At 47.2% G+C, this 18,100-nt stretch overlaps 1 protein-coding gene across 3 annotated transcripts in view; it reads left to right on the forward strand.

Moving 5' to 3' along the window:
• Window positions 1–11,793, forward strand: part of LOC137351815 (A-kinase anchor protein 2-like) — a 199,749-nt gene extending 187,956 nt beyond the window's left edge. For 2 of the 3 annotated variants that reach the window (XM_068016678.1, XM_068016677.1), the window contains exons 4-5: window positions 5,287–5,325; window positions 11,155–11,793. In XM_068016678.1, coding sequence (XP_067872779.1) covers window positions 5,287–5,325; window positions 11,155–11,244 — 129 coding nt within the window. In that variant the 3' untranslated portion in view covers window positions 11,245–11,793. The remainder of the gene's footprint in view (window positions 1–5,286; window positions 5,326–11,154) is intronic. The other variant, XM_068016679.1, reaches the window with a different exon arrangement.
• Window positions 11,794–18,100: the final 6,307 nt, after the last annotated feature.

The following is an 18,100-nucleotide window of genomic DNA, read 5'->3' on the forward strand; positions in this document are numbered from 1 at the left end:
ACCGTACTGTCTGGTTATTTGAAAACTTCTTTGGGAAGTTAGAGGACCCAAAGAATGGGTTAAACAGATCTCTCCTAAGTGAGGCTCAGCAGGCCGACCCAATATTAAAGAAGTTAGGACAGACTACCCAAACCGAAACTGAAGCAGAGGGTGTCCCTGAGTGATACTGTTTAAAGAATGAGGTGCTGATGAAAAAGTGGAGACCTCCTCACAGACCTGCGGATGAAGCATGGACAATGGTTCACCAGATAGTGGTGCCGCCGAGATACCAGAGAGAAATATTAAGAATGGTCCACGAGCTTCCCATGGCTGGACATGTCGGCATACGAAAAACCAAAGCCCGCATAAGAGAGCATTTTGACTGGCCAAAACCCCACAAAGATGTGATGGAGTTCTATAAAACATGCCACACCTCCCAGGCTGTGGGGAAGCCCCAACCTGCAGTAAACCCTGCACCCCTAATTCCCCTACTGGCTTTTGGGTAACCCTTCAACAGAGTGCTGGTAGATTATGTGGAACCCCTGCCGAAAACAAAAGGGACAGACAATCAAATGCCTGTCAGACAGTTAGGGAGGAAGAGGACAAAAAGGACAATGAGGACAGGTTGAAGGAGTACCGGGAGGATTCCCAAAAGGAAGCCCCGACTGTCTGGTTAGCCAACCCTGAAATGTTGGAAAAGTTAGACCCCACACCCTTCTATGTAAATGCAGGTCAAAAAGGCACCCTACCAAGGCTGCTAACAGCATTTACAGAAACCTGCTGGCACAAGGAAAGCTCCCAAAAAGGCGAATCAACAGTGAGGGTGATGCCTTACCTCGTCGAAGTGCTGCAGAGGAGTGCAGTAAAAGCTGGACAGACAACTGTGAACAGGAATGTCCCAGAGGACATGCGGCAGATTAGCAAAGAGACCCTCCCCACAGTAAAGGGAAAAGGGAAACAACAATGCCCAAAAGTAAACAGCACTTGTATGACTCACCAGAAAACTAAAAGTGAGGTCAGGGTGGATCTACCCGCTGAAGTACCCAATGAGCAGGGCCCATGCCCAAAGTTAATTAAACCCAACAATTTGTTCAGACTCCAGCAAGAACAAGGGCCCAGAGGAAATTTCAGACACCTCACAAGGGCTTAAAACCAATTTATTACCCACCCCCACTATAGGGAGAAAAATGATCAAGGTGCTGGAACCTGAATGGTTAAAGTCATGTGTTGCAAAAACAGCAGTTGAGAGTTTAAAGCTTGTAAATGCAGGAGAGCTTGCCTTAAACAACAATGGATATTTGCAGACCCCAAGCTTCACCAATGACCACATGTTTATTGAGATGTACATCCCCAGGGTATTACAAATTGATACAGAGAAACCCTAACCCCATTTGAAAACACGTGACCATTCCAGACAAAACGCCAAAAAATAAAATCAACTCCTGCTGTTACACAGAAAAAACAGCTGCAACAATTCTAACAATGAGTGACTTTGGGGAGTGAATGAGAATGAATGTGTGTTTTCCTCTTTTTCTTTTCCACTGTTTTAATGAAATGCTCCCATCATCACATTTCTTTCTGCATGGTATGGATTTGTCAGGAAAACCCTATATGCCAAATGGGACATATTCATTTCATCAGTTGAAAACTTATCTTGGACTTTTAATGGAAAAAACCTGACAAGTAACTTTTAAAAATCTAGCAGCCAAGATGGCCACTGCTATTTACATCTGAAATACCAGGAGTTGAGACGGGAGACAAAAAGTGTAACAAGAAGCCCCGCCAGGATAATGGCTTGCTTTAAGTGATTGAATTACCTAGAATGGCTTCATGGGCATGGCAGTCAAGGCCATCCCCACCCATTGACTTTGAAACAGCCAACCCCCTCCAAGTGTGAATGGACACCCTAGGGCATGTAGAACCTTGAATTTCATTAGAAGATTCCAGAAAAACCTCATTAGAAACAAAGGGAATTGAGAAGAACCATGTGACCACCTGTTCATCTCTGAAGAAACAAGTTTTGTTACTCAGACAAGCAGTAACTGAGTGGACAGTAGCTGAGAAGGCTGCTGTTCCCTTGTCTCTCTCTCTCTCTCTCCCCAGAAAACATCAAGTGAAAACCGCCTGTGACTGGGGGACTCTCCAAGCCTACATGCCACTACAGCCAGCAACCAGGGGAAGAGAGCCAACTGCAGCTTCTGCCTCCAGGAAAGCCCTAAACAAAGCAAGTCAGCCAAAATACACATTGACCGGCGAGGACTTCAAGAATACAGCTTCAGCCGAGGGCTACTGGATTTACTGACAGTATTTAAGTTCCATTTATTCTGGACTTTAATCCAACAACCAAATCTGTTTTCCCTCCTGTAATGTGCTTGTGTGTGTGTGATTCTCGTGTCAATGTGTGTGTGAATGTGTAGCATATTTTTCGTATTTTAAAATTGGGTTAGAGTGTTCAGTATAATAAACTTACCTCTTTCTTGTTTAAACTCAAGAAAATCTAACCACTGTTTAAAAGAAATAAACCCTGTTGTGGTCAAATAAGAGGAAGGGGCAAGAAGGGAGCCTGAGACCCCCATCCTCATCTGGCCATAACAAAGTCCAAAGTCGATGACCTTACATTGTGGGGAAGACAAGAATAGGGGACACGGTTTAAGAATGTGGTCTCCCTTTTAATTTAGAGATGAGGAGAATTTTTTTTTCTCAAAGAGTCGTTAGTCTGTGGAATTCTCTTCCACAGAAAGCAGTGGAGGCTGGGTCATTGAATTTATTCAAGGCTGAGTTAGATAGATTTCTGATAGACAAGGGAGTCGAGGGTTATGGGGGCAGACAGGAATGTGGAGTTGAGATCACAATCAGAACAGTCAAAAACAGAAAGGCAGATTATTATCAGAACGGTGATAGATTGGGAAAGGGGGAGGTGCAGCGAGACCTGGGTGTCCTTGTGCACCAGTCACTGAAAGTAAGCATGCAGGTGCAGCAGGCAGTTAAGAAGGCAAATGGTATGTTGGCCTTCATAGCGAGAGGATTCGAGTACAGGAGCAAGGATGTCTTGCTGCAATTATACAGGCCTTTGTGAGACCACATCTGGAGTATTGTGTGCAGTTTTGGTCTCCTTATCTGAGGAAGGATGTTCTTGCTATGGGGGGAGTGCAGCGAAGGTTTACCAGACTGATTCCTGGGATGGCAGGACTGACATATGAAGAGAGATTGGGTCAATTAAGCTTGTATTTGCTAGAGTTTAGAAGAATGAGATGGGATCTCATAGAAACCTACAAAATTCTAACAGGACTGGACAGACTAGATGCAGGAAGGATGTTCCCGATGGCTGGGGAGTCCAGGACGAGGGGTCACAATCTAAGGATGGGGATTTAGCCATTTAGGACTGAGATGAGGAGGGATTTCTTTACCCAAAGAGTGGTGAACCTGTGGAATTCTCTACCAGAGAAAGCAGTTGAGGCCAAATCATTAAATATATTCAAGACAGAGTTAGATATAGTTCTTAGGGCTAAAGGAATCAAGGGGAGAAAGTGGGAACAGGATACTGAGTTTGGACAATCAGCTATGATCGTATTGAATGGCGGTGCAGGCTCGAAGGGCCGAATGACCTACTCCATCTCCTAAGTCCTGTGTTCCAATGTTGAAATCCATTTGCCACAGTTTTGCCAATTCACATAATCTATCAATTTCTCTTTGTAATTTTATGCTTCCCTGCACTGCTTACAATTGATACTTATCATTGTATCATTGGCAAATTTGGGTTTGTGGCTTTCTATCCCCTTATCTGAATTGTTAATAAATATGATGAATAGTTGAGGACCCAACACAGATCGTTGAGGGACACCACTAGCTACATCATGTCAGGTAGAGTACCTGCCCATTCACCCTGCTCTATGTCTCCTGCCACTCAGCCAATTTCCTAACCTGAACAATAATTTGCCTTTAATTCCATGAGCTTCAAATTTACCTAACAGTCTCTTATCAGGACTTTATCAGATGTCTTCCAGGAGTCCATATAAATAACATCCACTGACATTCCCCTGTCCACTACTTTAGTCACCTCTTCAAAAAATATGATCAGGTTCATCGGGTACGACCTACCCATTATAAATCCACACTGCTTCTCTCTGATCAGCTGAAATTTTTTAAGGTGTTCAGTCACCTTAAATTATAGACCCTAGTAATTTCTTGACAACAGATGTTAGGCTATCTGGTCTATAATTCCCTGGTTTCCCTTTCTCACCTTTCTTAAATAGTGGAGTGACATGTGCAACTTTCCAATCTGAAGAAACAGTTCCCGAATCGAGAGAACTTTGGGAGATTATAGTTAGGGCATCTACAATATTCTCACCGACTTCCTTTAAACCCCTGAGATGGGAACCAACTAGACCTGGGATTTGTCACTTTGTGCCAATATTTTCTTCATTACTGTTATTTTGTTTAAGGTAGTTTTGTTGAGCCCCTGTCCCATATTCAGTATTTGTTTCCTCGGGATTTCCAGCATGCTGACCTCTTCCTCAACTGTAAATACTGATGTAATATAATTCTTCAATATGTCTGTCATTCCCTATTTTCATTGAAAATATCACTGTTATCAGTTTTGGAGGGGTCCACATTGGCTTGTGTTCTTCAGCCAAGATTCCAGCTCCTGATCGGGGAAACGTATGAGGATATTGGGCTCGACTATAATGTTTCACATGAATAAGCTGCCAGCCTCATTTGTGAAGAATCAGACTTCAGTTAGGAATCAGAGGGTATTTGACATCTGTAGAACTGAGTTCCAAAGAAGGGTCACTGACCCGAAACGTTAACTCTGCTTCTCTTTTCACAGATGCTGCCAGACCTGCTGAGTGGTTCCAGCATTTCTTGTTTTTATCCCCTCCCACTCTTGCTTTCTTTCTCTCCCTTTTCCTTCTCTTTTTCTATCTTTCTCTTTTTTGCTCTTTCTCCCTCTCAAAAATACAATGGGCCTGAAGTATAACGTAGTGCAGCTATTTTCAAGTGTAAAGCCCAACTGATGTGCTGTGCTGTAGCTACCAGCATTGCCTGATACTCTTGTAATAATTGCCAGATTGTATGGTGCTGTGAGTAAACAGTGCAGCAGAAATAGTGACTGTGTGATGAGCTCACTGAGACAGCTGATAACAGAGTGTCGACAGGCTTGGGGATAATTATAGGATAAATAAATATTAGAAAAGTGTAAGAATTGAGAAACTGAAGTCAGGCAGCAGGAGTTATTCTTTGGTTTAATTATTGTTTATGGAATTGACACATTCTCAAATTCCTGATACAATTTTTTTCAAACTTCAGTATGCGGGTATCGAGGCTTCTGATGACGTCAATATTGAGGTAATTACCTTTTGTCTGTGCCAATCTTCCAGCCTACTGCATACCATAAACCGAGCTCAATATATAATTCAGTATTACTAACTGCTTGGCTGCTGCCTTGTGATGGCTTTGAGGAGGGGAGTGAGCTTGCCTTTAAGCAGCAACTGTCTGCGCCACTAATATTGCTTCTTGTACTAACCCACTTCCAATGACAATTGTTCTGATTGTTTTACTACCTCCTTGGGTTATGGGCGTCGCTGGCAAGGTCGGCATTTAATGTCCATTGCTGGTTGCCCTTGAGAAGGTGATGGTAAGCTGCCTTCTTGAACCGCTGCAGTCCATGTGGTGTAGGTACACCGAAAGCAAGGGAGGGAGGGAGTTCCAGGATTTTGACACAGCGACAGTGAAGGAATAGTGATATAGTTCCAAGTCAGGATGGTGTGTGGTTTGGAGGGGAACTTGCAGGTGATGGTGTTCCCATGCACCTTTTATTTTTTTTTAATTTAGAGATACAGCACTGAAACAGGCCCTTCAGCCCACTGAGTCTGTGCTGACCAACAGCCACCCATTTATACTAATCCTACATTAATCCCATATTCCCTACCACATCCCCACCATTCTCCTACCACCTACCTACACTAGGGGCAATTTACAATAGCCAATTTACCTATCAACCTGCAAGTCTTTGGCTGTGGGAGGAAACCAGAGCACCCGGCAGAAACCCACACGGTCACAGGGAGAACTTGCAAACTCCACACAGGCAGTACCCAGAACTGAACCCGGGTCACTGGAGCTGTGAGGCTGCAGTGCTAACCACTGTGCCACACCTCCTACCCTTTGTTCTTCTAGATGGTAGTGGTCATGGGTTTGGAAGGTGCTGCTTGAGGAGCTATCGTGCGTTGCTGCCGTGCATCTTGTAGATGGTACACACTGCTTCCACTGTGCGTCAGTGGTGAAGAGAGTAAATGTTGAAGGTGGTGGATGGGGTGCCAATCAAGCTGGCTGCTTTGTCCTGGATGGTGTTGAGCTTCTTGAGTGTTGTTGGAGCTGCACCCATCCAGGCAAGTGGAGAGTATTCCATCACTTGTTCTGGTTTCTGATATGCCAGATCTAACTGGGCGAATAGCAAAAGACTGCAGTTGCTGGAAATCTGAAATAATGTTACGACCAAGGCAGGAGGAGGGCACTGTTTATTCTAGTCCCACTTCTCCACAGGTCACAACATATTTAAATTTTCCCACTTACTGATATGGTCAATCATATACTCTATTTTTCCTAGAATAAAACACACCAACCAGGCTTCTTTAATAAACAACAAAATTATCAGTTTATTATAAAACAAGACTTAACCAATAATGAAGTAAATCATAAACACACAGACTGAAATATAAAAACTCCTTTTGAACCTTAGCCCCTCACACATACATACACACATATACCGGTTAACTGGAAAAATAAAAGGGATTTTTGTTTTAGAGCTCTGTTACAAAAAAAAGACAAAAAAAACATTTAGGCTGAACACTTGCTTATTCTTGAAGAAAAAAAGAGAAGATATGGAAAGATGTCCTTTGTTTCGGTTTGGGGTCCCAAATGTGTATAGACAGCTGTCACCGGGATCTTCCTAGAACAGTTCTTTCCAGGTGATGATGAAGATCAGTTTGGGTAGGCTTTCCAAGAAATGCAACTACAGAGGTTTCAGACAGGCCTTACAGCAGATATGCAGCAACAGGGGTTTCGGTTCCCACACGTTCAATACGCAGGGTTTCTTCAAATATAGGAGGAAAGAGGAGACTGACACACTGGACACGTAGGGTTTCTTTCAAAGGGAGAGAGAGAGATGAGTTGGGTTTCCTTGACAGGCAAAAACCAACTGTCTTGCAATCAGTTTACACTCCAACTCACTGTCCAAAGCGAAACCTAACCAATGTCACAAGAATCAAGCCTCTGACCCCTATAAATATTGACTTGTCACTTCTCTGTAAACATCTTCTCCAAGTCAAAACAACAAGCTCCCTGCGGGTATTTTATCTGAAAACAAGTGCCTTCCAGTAAGGGCCTGTTTACAAGTCAGGTCCAGGAAACCTTCTGGTGACCTCTTTTAAAAACACAACGTTCAGCATTTCTTCAAGCTTGCAGATGAATCAACGTCCATAATTCAACTACAATTCCTTGAAAACATATTTTACAAAAAAATAGAAGTGATCTTGTAACAATAAAAAGAGAAAATTCTGTAAACGTTCAGCAAGTCAGTGTCTATGGGGAGAGAAACAGAGTTAAAATTACAGGTCGATGAACTTTTATTATTATAAGGAAGAACTGTGTCTGTTCTGGATTCTCCATCTCAACCCTGACAATTGTTTTAGGGATTATTCACACGTGTGGTTGTTACAGATGCAACTGTGCCAGTCTGTTTGTCTTTCCCAAAAGCACTTTTCTGCCTGGGGAGATTTTTAATCAGTTATCCTTCCTGGAGCTAGGTCCCACAATGGGTGGTCTAGCCAGGCTGACACCAACACTCGCTCTTTATATTTGCTGCTGGAGGCTTCCAACAGTGTCCAGGAGTCAAACTCTATTTCAGGAGAGCTTTAACACCTCTAACAACAGAAGGGTTAGGATTGATTTAGTAATAGGCTTGCAGTAAACTCTGGATAATAGCTCATAAAAAGAAGAACCTCCAGTGTAACAATGAAATCCAGGTGTTGTAACTACAGCTGTGATATTCCTTCATGTACGGGACAAAGCAGCGTCAGGATACAAAAACTCTAATTGGATGTAAACTGTCAAAGAAAAACAATTGAGGGATAATTCTAGCAGGATTCTGGACCTAATCTCCTGAAAGGTTTATAATCCTCACATTAAATTGATCACGCTGCTTAACTTTCAACAATTTATAACTCAGGTATGATTTCATGTATATTTGAACTAGTCATATGAGAATTTGCCGAATAGTAACAAGGCACTGTCCAGAAATACAGTACCCCATCCAATCACCACCCTCACACTCTGTACCCCATCCAATCACCACCCTCACACTCTGTACCCCATCCAATCACCACCCTCACACTCTGTACCCCATCCAATCGCCACCCTCACACACTGTACCCCATCCAATCGCCACCCTCACACTCTGTACCCCATCCAATCGCCACCCTCACACTCTGTACCCCATCCAATCGCCACCCTCACACTCTGTACCCCATCCAATCGCCACCCTCACACTCTGTACCCCATCCAATCACCACCCTCACACTCTGTACCCCATCCAATCGCCACCCTCACACACTGTACCCCATCCAATCGCCACCCTCACACTCTGTACCCCATCCAATCGCCACCCTCACACTCTGTACCCCATCCAATCGCCACCCTCACACTCTGTACCCCATCCAATCACCACCCTCACACTCTGTACCCCATCCAATCACCACCCTCACACTCTGTACCCCATCCAATCGCCACCCTCACACTCTGTACCCCATCCAATCGCCACCCTCACACCCTGTACCCCATCCAATCACCACCCTCACACTCTGTACCCCATCCAATCACCACCCTCACACACTGTACCCCATCCAATCACCACCCTCACACTCTGTACCCCATCCAATCACCACCCTCACACTCTGTACCCCATCCAATCGCCACCCTCACACACTGTACCCCATCCAATCGCCACCCTCACACACTGTACCCCATCCAATCGCCACCCTCACACTCTGTACCCCATCCAATCATCACCCTCACACTCTGTACCCCATCCAATCGCCACCCTCACACACTGTACCCCATCCAATCGCCACCCTCACACTCTGTACCCCATCCAATCACCACCCTCACACACTGTACCCCATCCAATCGCCACCCTCACACTCTGTACCCCATCCAATCGCCACCCTCACACACTGTACCCCATCCAATCACCACCCTCACACTCTGTACCCCATCCAATCACCACCCTCACACTCTGTACCCCATCCAATCGCCACCCTCACACACTGTACCCCATCCAATCGCCACCCTCACACTCTGTACCCCATCCAATCACCACCCTCACACTCTGTACCCCATCCAATCACCACCCTCACACTCTGTACCCCATCCAATCGCCACCCTCACACACTGCACCCCATCCAATCGCCACCCTCACACTCTGTACCCCATCCAATCACCACCCTCACACTCTGTACCCCATCCAATCGCCACCCTCACACTCTGTACCCCATCCAATCGCCACCCTCACACACTGTACCCCATCCAGTCGCCACCCTCACACTCTGTACCCCATCCAATCGCCACCCTCACACACTGTACCCCATCCAATCGCCACCCTCACACTCTGTACCCCATCCAATCGCCACCCTCACACTCTGTACCCCATCCAACTCCCCCACCCTCACACACACTCTGTAACCCATCCAACTCCCCCACCTTCACACACTGTACCCCATCCAACTCCCCCACCCTCACACACACACTGTACCCCATCCAATCGCCACCCTCACACTCTGTACCCCATCCAATCGCCACCCTCACACACTGTACCCCATCCAATCGCCACCCTCACACCCTGTACCCCATCCAACTCCCCCACCTTCACACACTGTTCCCCATCCAACTCCCCCACCCTCACACTCTGTACCCCATCCAACTCCCCCACCTTCACACTCTGTACCCCATCCAACTCCCCCACCCTCACACACTGTACCCCATCCAATCGCCACCCTCACACTCTGTACCCCATCCAACTCCCCCACCCTCACACTCTGTACCCCATCCAACTCCCCCACCCTCACACACTGTACCCCATCCAATCGCCACCCTCACACTCTGTACCCCATCCAACTCCCCCACCTTCACACACTGTACCCCATCCAACTCCCCCACCCTCACACACTGTACCCCATCCAATCGCCACCCTCACACTCTGTACCCCATCCAATCGCCACCCTCACACTCTGTACCCCATCCAATCACCACCCTCACACACTGTACCCCATCCAATCGCCACCTTCACACACTGTACCCCATCCAACTCCCCCACCCTCACACTCTGTACCCCATCCAACTCCCCCACCTTCACACTCTGTACCCCATCCAACTCCCCCACCCTCACACACTGTACCCCATCCAATCGCCACCCTCACACTCTGTACCCCATCCAACTCCCCCACCTTCACACTCTGTACCCAATCCAACTCCCCCACCCTCACACACTGTACCCCATCCAATCGCCACCCTCACACACTGTACCCCATCCAACTCCCCCACCCTCACACACTGTACCCCATCCAATCGCCACCCTCACACACTGTACCCCATCCAACTCCCCCACCTTCACACTCTGTACCCCATCCAACTCCCCCACCCTCACACACTGTACCCCATCCAATCGCCACCCTCACACACTGTACCCCATCCAACTCCCCCACCTTCACACTCTGTACCCCATCCAACTCCCCCACCCTCACACACTGTACCCCATCCAATCGCCACCCTCACACACTGTACCCCATCCAACTCCCCCACCCTCACACACACACTGTACCCCATCCAACTCCCCCACCCTCACACACTGTACCCCATCCAATCGCCACCCTCACACACTGTACCCCATCCAACTCCCCCACCCTCACACACACACTGTACCCCATCCAACTCCCCCACCCTCACACACTGTACCCCATCCAATCGCCACCAACACACACACTGTACCCCATCCAACTCCCCCACCCTCACACACTGTACCCCATCCAAATCCTGGGGTTGTCTGTTTAATATTGACTGGGCGGAGTGGGTGCTAAATTCCAGTTCTATATTCTGCTTTTCTGAATCTTGGCTTCTTTGCTTTAGGTGCTGGAATCTACCAGAGTAACTCGACGAATGAGTGCAATGGCACAGCGCTGGGAAGCTGGGATCTTCAACAACTATCAGGAGGAATGAAGCGAGCCTTCTGACCAAACGTTATATAATTGTAGATGTATCTATAGTAAAATTCTGAAAAGCACTGCCCGGTGAATAGAAATGAAATTCTCTTTTACACTCTGGACTGATTTATTCTGAGTATTTATATATACAGCTGTATAGTTTACCCGGCTCTGAGCTTGGAGAACAAAACGCCGAGCTCCAGCTCCGAGCTCAGGCCCAGTGCCACAGCCTACCTTTGCTTACAGCAGTGCCTTATTAGGAGGATGACTCTTGTTGCCATGAATGATATGGTAGGTTACTGTCTGGCAGTGACCAGCTTTCCTCACCAGTTCCCTTTCCACCAGTGGTTCACTCAGCTGCCTTCCTTTTGTTGGAATTAATGTATTAGTAAATGTATTGAAGAGTAAGTCTGGGTTAACAAGACTGAATTCCATGATGAAAATTATGAATGAAAATCTTTGCTTATTATTCTCAACAATATCAATTAACACTGCAGAGAAGCAGATTCATGCTTGCGTGCCATTATTGAAAAAAATCCATCAATAAATCAGCATCAGCAACAAAGTGCATTCAGTGGACAGATCCACATTGTGTTCAGTTTCTGCGTGTGTGTGAGCAGTGTGGGATTGAGCAGTAGGTGAGGAGTTGAGAGAGAGGAGTATATGTGTGTGAGGAATGTGAGTGTGAGCGAGGAGTGTGAGTCTGAGCAGTGTGTATATTTGAGCAGCGTGAGCAGTGTGTTTGTGAGGAATGTGAATGTGAGCAGTGTGTGTGTGAGGAGTGTGGGGTTGAGCAGTGTGAGTGTGAGCAGTGTGTGTGAGGAGTGTGAGCAGTGTGTATGTGAGGAGTGTGAGCAGTGTGTGTGTGAGGAGTGTGGGGTTGAGCAGTGTGCATGTGTGAGCAGTGTGTGTGTGAGCAGTGTGAGTGCGAGGAGTGTGGGGTTGAGCAGTGTGAGTGTGAGCAGTGTGTGTGAGGAGTGTGAGCAGTGTGTGTGTGAGGAGTGTGAGCAGTGTGTGTGTGAGGAGTGTGGGGTTGAGCAGTGTGCATGTGTGAGCAGTGTGTGTGTGAGCAGTGTGAGTGTGAGGAGTGTGGGGTTGAGCAGTGTGAGTGTGAGCAGTGTGTGTGAGGAGTGTGAGTGTGAGCAGTGTGAGTGTGAGCAGTGTGAGCAGTGTGTGTGAGCAGTGTGTGTGAGGAGTGAGTGTGAGCAGTGTGTGTGTGAGGAGTGTGAGCAGTGTGTGTGGGGAGTGTGAGTGTGAGCAGTGTCAGCGTGAGGAGTGTGAGCAGTGTGTGTGTGAGGAGTGTGAGTGTGAGGAGTGTGAGCAGGGTGAGTGTGAGCAGTGTGTGTGTGAGGAGTGTGAGCAGTGTGTGTGTGAGGAGTGTGAGTGTGAGCAGTGTGTGTGAGGAGTGTGAGCAGTGTGTGTGTGAGGAGTGTGAGTGTGAGCAGTGTGTGTGAGGAGTGTCAGTGTGAGCAGTGTGTGTGAGTCGTGTGTGTGTGAGCAGTGTGTGTGAGGAGTGTGAGTGTGAGCAGTGTGAGTGTGAGCAGTGTGTGTGTGAGCAGTGTGTGTGTGAGGAGTGTGAGTGTGAGCAATGTGTGTGTGAGGAGTGTGAGCAGTGTGTGTGTGAGGAGTGTGAGCAGTGTGTGTGGGGAGTGTGAGTGTGAGCAGTGTCAGCGTGAGGAGTGTGAGCAGTGAGTGTGAGCAGGGTGAGTGTGAGCAGTGTGTGTGTGAGGAGTGTGAGTGTGAGCAGGGTGAGTGTAAGCAGTGTGTGTGTGAGCAGTGTGAGTGTGAGCAGTGTGTGTGTGAGGAGTGTGAGTGTGAGCAGTGTGTGTGTGAGGAGTGTCAGTGTGAGCAGTGTGTGTGTGAGCAGTGTGTGTGAGGAGTGTGAGCAGTGTGAGTGTGAGCAGTGTGTGTGTGAGCAGTGTGTGTGTGAGGAGTGTGAGTGTGAGCAATGTGTGTGCGAGGAGTGTGAGTGCGAGCAGTGTGAGTGCGAGCAGTGTGAGTGTTGGCAGTGTGTGTGTGAGCAGTGTGAGTGTGAGCAGTGTGAGTGTGACAAGTGTGAGCAGTGTGTGTGTGAGCAGTGTGAGGAGTGTGGGGTTGAGCAATGTGCGTGTGTGAGCAGTGTGTGTGAGCAGTGTGTGTGTGAGCAGTGTGAGTGTGAGCAGTCTGTGTGTGAGCAGTGTGAGTGTGAGCAGTGTGTGTGCGAGGAGTGTGAGTGTGAGCAGTGTGTGTGTGTGGAGTGTGAGCAGTGTGTGTGTGAGCAGTGTGTGTGTGGAGTGTGAGCAGTGTGTGTGAGTAGTGTGTGTGTGAGTCGTGTGTGTGTGAGCAGTGTGTGTGAGGAGTGTGAGTGTGAGCAGTGTGAGTGTGAGCAGTGTGAGTGTGAGCAGTGTGTGTGTGAGCAGTGTGTGTGTGAGGAGTGTGAGTGTGAGCAATGTGTGTGTGAGGAGTGTGAGCAGTGTGTGTGTGAGGAGTGTGAGCAGTGTGTGTGGGGAGTGTGAGTGTGAGCAGTGTCAGCGTGAGGAGTGTGAGCAGTGAGTGTGAGGAGTGTGAGCAGGGTGAGTGTGAGCAGTGTGTGTGTGAGGAGTGTGAGTGTGAGCAGGGCGAGTGTAAGCAGTGTGTGTGTGAGCAGTGTGAGTGTGAGCAGTGTGTGTGTGAGGAGTGTGAGCAGTGTGTGTGTGAGGAGTGTGAGTGTGAGCAGTGTGTGTGTGAGGAGTGTCAGTGTGAGCAGTGTGTGTGTGAGCAGTGTGTGTGAGGAGTGTGAGCAGTGTGAGTGTGAGCAGTGTGTGTGTGAGGAGTGTGAGTGAGCAATGTGTGTGCGAGGAGTGTGAGTGCGAGCAGTGTGAGTGCGAGCAGTGTGAGTGTTGGCAGTGTGTGTGTGAGCAGTGTGAGTGTGAGCAGTGTGAGTGTGACAAGTGTGAGCAGTGTGTGTGTGAGCAGTGTGAGGAGTGTGGGGTTGAGCAATGTGCGTGTGTGAGCAGTGTGTGTGAGCAGTGTGTGTGAGCAGTGTGTGTGTGAGCAGTGTGAGTGTGAGCAGTCTGTGTGTGAGCAGTGTGAGTGTGAGCAGTGTGTGTGCGAGGAGTGTGAGTGTGAGCAGTGTGTGTGTGTGGAGTGTGAGCAGTGTGTGTGTGAGCAGTGTGAGTGTGAGCAGTGTGTGTGAGTAGTGTGTGTGTGAGGAGTGTGAGCAGTGTGTGTGTGAGCAGTGTGTGTGAGCAGTGTGAGCAGTGTGTGTGTGAAGAGTGTGAGTGTGAGCAGTGTGAGTGTGAGCAGTGTGTGTGTGAGGAGTGTCAGTGTGAGCAGTGTGTGTGTGAGGAGTGTGGTGGTGGGGGGGGGGGGGGGTGGTCAATGAGCAGACAATCCAAATACACTACATCCATTGGTTTCCCCATTATCCATCTTTCTAATTACATCCTCAAAAAACTTTTAACAGATTTGTCAAACACTATTTCCGTTTCATAAATATGTGTTGCCTCTGCTTAGTCATTTTGTGATTTTCTAAGTGCCCTGTTACCACATCCCTAATAATAAATCCTAGCATTCTGCCTACTACTGATGTTAGGCTAACTGGCCTATAGTTCCCCCTTTTTGCTCTTCCTCATTGATTAAGAAGTGGTGTTATGTTTGCTACCTTCCAATCCTTGGGAACTATTCTAGAATCTAAGGAATTCTGGAAGATCACACCCAATGCATCCACTGTCTCTGCAGCTACCTCCTTTAAAACCCCAAGATGCAGGTCGTCAGGTCCATGGGATCTGTTGCCACTTAGTCCCATTAATTTCTCTTGTACTTTTTCTTTACTAATATTAATTGCTTTAAGTTCCTCATTCTCACTAGACATTAGTTCCCCATTAATTCCTGAATATTTTTTGTGTTTTCTTCTGTGAAAACAAAATATTAGTTTAATGCCTCTGCCATTTCCTTATTCCCCATTATAATTTCAGCTGTATTTGCATCTAATGAGCCCACGTATACTTTCACTAATCTCTTCCTCTTCATGTAGATGCGCCTCGACCAATCAGAGTTCACTTGCCAACCAATCAGCACTCTTCTCACACAGTGTAAATTTGTTGTTTTCCCTTACATTGGTATTCTTGAGGATTGTTCTGATGAAAAGCTTCGATATAATGTCTCTATTGTCAAGTTCTATACTCAAGTTCTGCACTACCAAAATTTTGTATTAATTCTTTAAATGCTAGCCATTGCTTATCTATCATATCATTTAATGTAGTTTCCCAATCTACCTTAGCCAACTCGCCCCTCATAGATTTAAGACCCCAGTTTCAGATTTACCTATATCACTTCCAAGCTCAATATTAAATTCTATCATATTATTTAGTTTAGTTTAGAGATACAGCACTGAAACAGGCCCTTCGGCCCACCGAGTCTGTGCCGACCATCAACCACCCATTTATACTAATCCCATATTCCTACCACATCCCCACCTGTCCCTATATTCCCCTACCACCTACCTATACTAGGGGCAATTTATAATGGCCAATTTACCTACCAACCTGCAAGTCGTTTGGCTGTGGGAGGAAACCGGAGCACCCGGAGGAAACCCACGCAGACACAGGGAGAACATGCAAACTCCACACAGGCAGGACCCAGAATTGAACCCGGGTCGCTGGAGCTGTGAGGCTGCGGTGCTAACCACTGCGCCACTGTCACTCTTCCCTAGAGGCCCTTTTACTACAAGATTATTAATTAATCCTTTCTCATCATATAATACTACATCCAAAATAACCTGTTCCCTAGTTGGTTTCTTGACATACTGATCTAGAAAACTATACCGTATACATTCCATGAACTCATTCTCCACACAGTTACAGCAAAGTTGGTTTGCCCAGTCTATATGAAGATTAAAGTCCCATGATTACTGTATTACCCTTACTACATTCGCCTCTAATTTCCTGATTAATACTCTGCTCTACACTGCAACTACTGTTTGGTGGGAGTTGTTTATAGGCCCCCTGTGTTTTCTGCCTCTTGTTATTTCTTAGCTCCACCCAACTGATTGTACTTCTTGATTTCCTGAGCTGTCTTTACTATCTTTATCCCATCCTTCATTAACAGGGCTACCCTTCCTCCTTTTCCATGTTGCCTATCTCTTCTAAAGGTTAAATATTCTGGAATATTTAGTTTCTAATCTTAATCACTCTGCAACCATGGGGTTGCACTTTAAAAGCCAGCTGCCAAAATAGGCGACGGGCGTAAAAATTTGCGGCCTGCGTGCATGGGGCCCATGTCGCGAAGATGCCGCAGTTCCAAATGCGGCGGCTCATTACCAAGTCCAGGACGGTGGCCACCCAACCACCCACTCCCGATGGCGTGGAGGGGGCGGGCGAGCCGTCCCTGACAACGGCGTCTAGCACCAATGAACAGGTGCTGGCGCCATTTTTAAAGGGCTTCCTGTCCTCAATGGGCCATTAAATTTTCAAGAGACTGTGAGTGACCTTCAACTTTTAAAAAATGAATAAAATAAGTCTTCCATGCCCTCGCCCACCCTCATGGCATTACACATCATTCCTGCCCTTTCCCCTCACCACCCCCCCCACCCCCGGAATACTTACCATTGCAATTTGACCTTCCATGCAACCACCACCACCCCCCCCAGCCCCCGCAGCGTGCCGCAAAGTTCAAAAACTTTGTCCTTTACCCCTTCACATTACCACCCCCCCCCCCCCCCCCCCCCGCCACACACACACCAATCTGAAGCGTTTTAAGCCACTCCCCGTGCCTGCATAGAAAAATAATCACCTCCCCCCTTCCCCACAGGTGTTGTGCCTCATTTTCCCGAATGGGGGTTCGAAGGCGCGGCATTGCCAGCCGCTGTAATGAAGATACCAACCTGCTGGCAGAATCGCTGCGGCCTGCATATTCATTAAATGTAGGTCCCGTTGTCAAGCGGTGGGGCAGCCAGCACGAGGCCAGCGTCGGGGTTGGTGGCGGGCCTCCTCCGTTGCAATCTTCATTCCACTGCTCCCGGCATCAGAGAGGCTTTAAAATCCAGCGACATGTCTCCCATAGTTGCTATTATTAGAGCAAACCTAATAATTTCTATCTGCTATTAAATCATCTAACTTGTTATGAATGCTTCACATTCAGAAATAATGCCTTTAGCCTTGACTTTTTTTCTAATTTTCTCTGACGTCACTATAGTCACTAATACCCTATTACGTGATGCCACTACCAAACCCATCTTCCCCTCCCTTCCCCTGTCAGCATTCCGAAGGGATCGTTCCCTCCGCGACACCCTGGTCCACTCCTCCATTACCCCCACCACCTCATCCCCATCCCAGGGCACCTTCCCCTGCAATCGCAGGAGGTGTAATACCTGCCCATTTACCTCCTCTCTCCTCACTATCCCAGGCCCCAAACACTCCTTTCAGGTGAAGCAGCGATTTACTTGTACTTCTTTCAATGTAGTATACTGTATTCGCTGCTCACAGTGTGGTCTCCTCTACATTGGGGAGACCAAGCGCAGACTGGGTGACCGCTTTGCGGAACATCTCCGCTCAGTCCGCAAGCAGGACCCTGAGCTTCCGGTTGCTGGCCATTTCAACACTTCCCCCCTGCTCTCATGCTCACATCTCTGTCCTGGGATTGCTGCAGTGTTCCAGTGAACATCAACGCAAGCTCGAGGAATGGTATCTCATCTACCGATTAGGCACACTACAGCCTGCCGGACTGAACATTGAGTTCAATAATTTCAAAGCATGACAGCCCCCCATTTTACTTTCATTTTTAGTTATTTTTTCTTCCTTTTTTTTAACATTCTTTTTTACATTTTTTACAATTTTTCTTTGCATTTATTTCATTTCATCTTAGTTTGTTTACTTTGCTTACCCACTGTTTTTTTTCATGTTTGCACTTGCTGA

The sequence above is a fragment of the Heterodontus francisci genome, chromosome 36, assembly GCF_036365525.1.
Source record: "Heterodontus francisci isolate sHetFra1 chromosome 36, sHetFra1.hap1, whole genome shotgun sequence".
Taxonomy (NCBI): Eukaryota; Metazoa; Chordata; class Chondrichthyes; order Heterodontiformes; family Heterodontidae; genus Heterodontus; species Heterodontus francisci.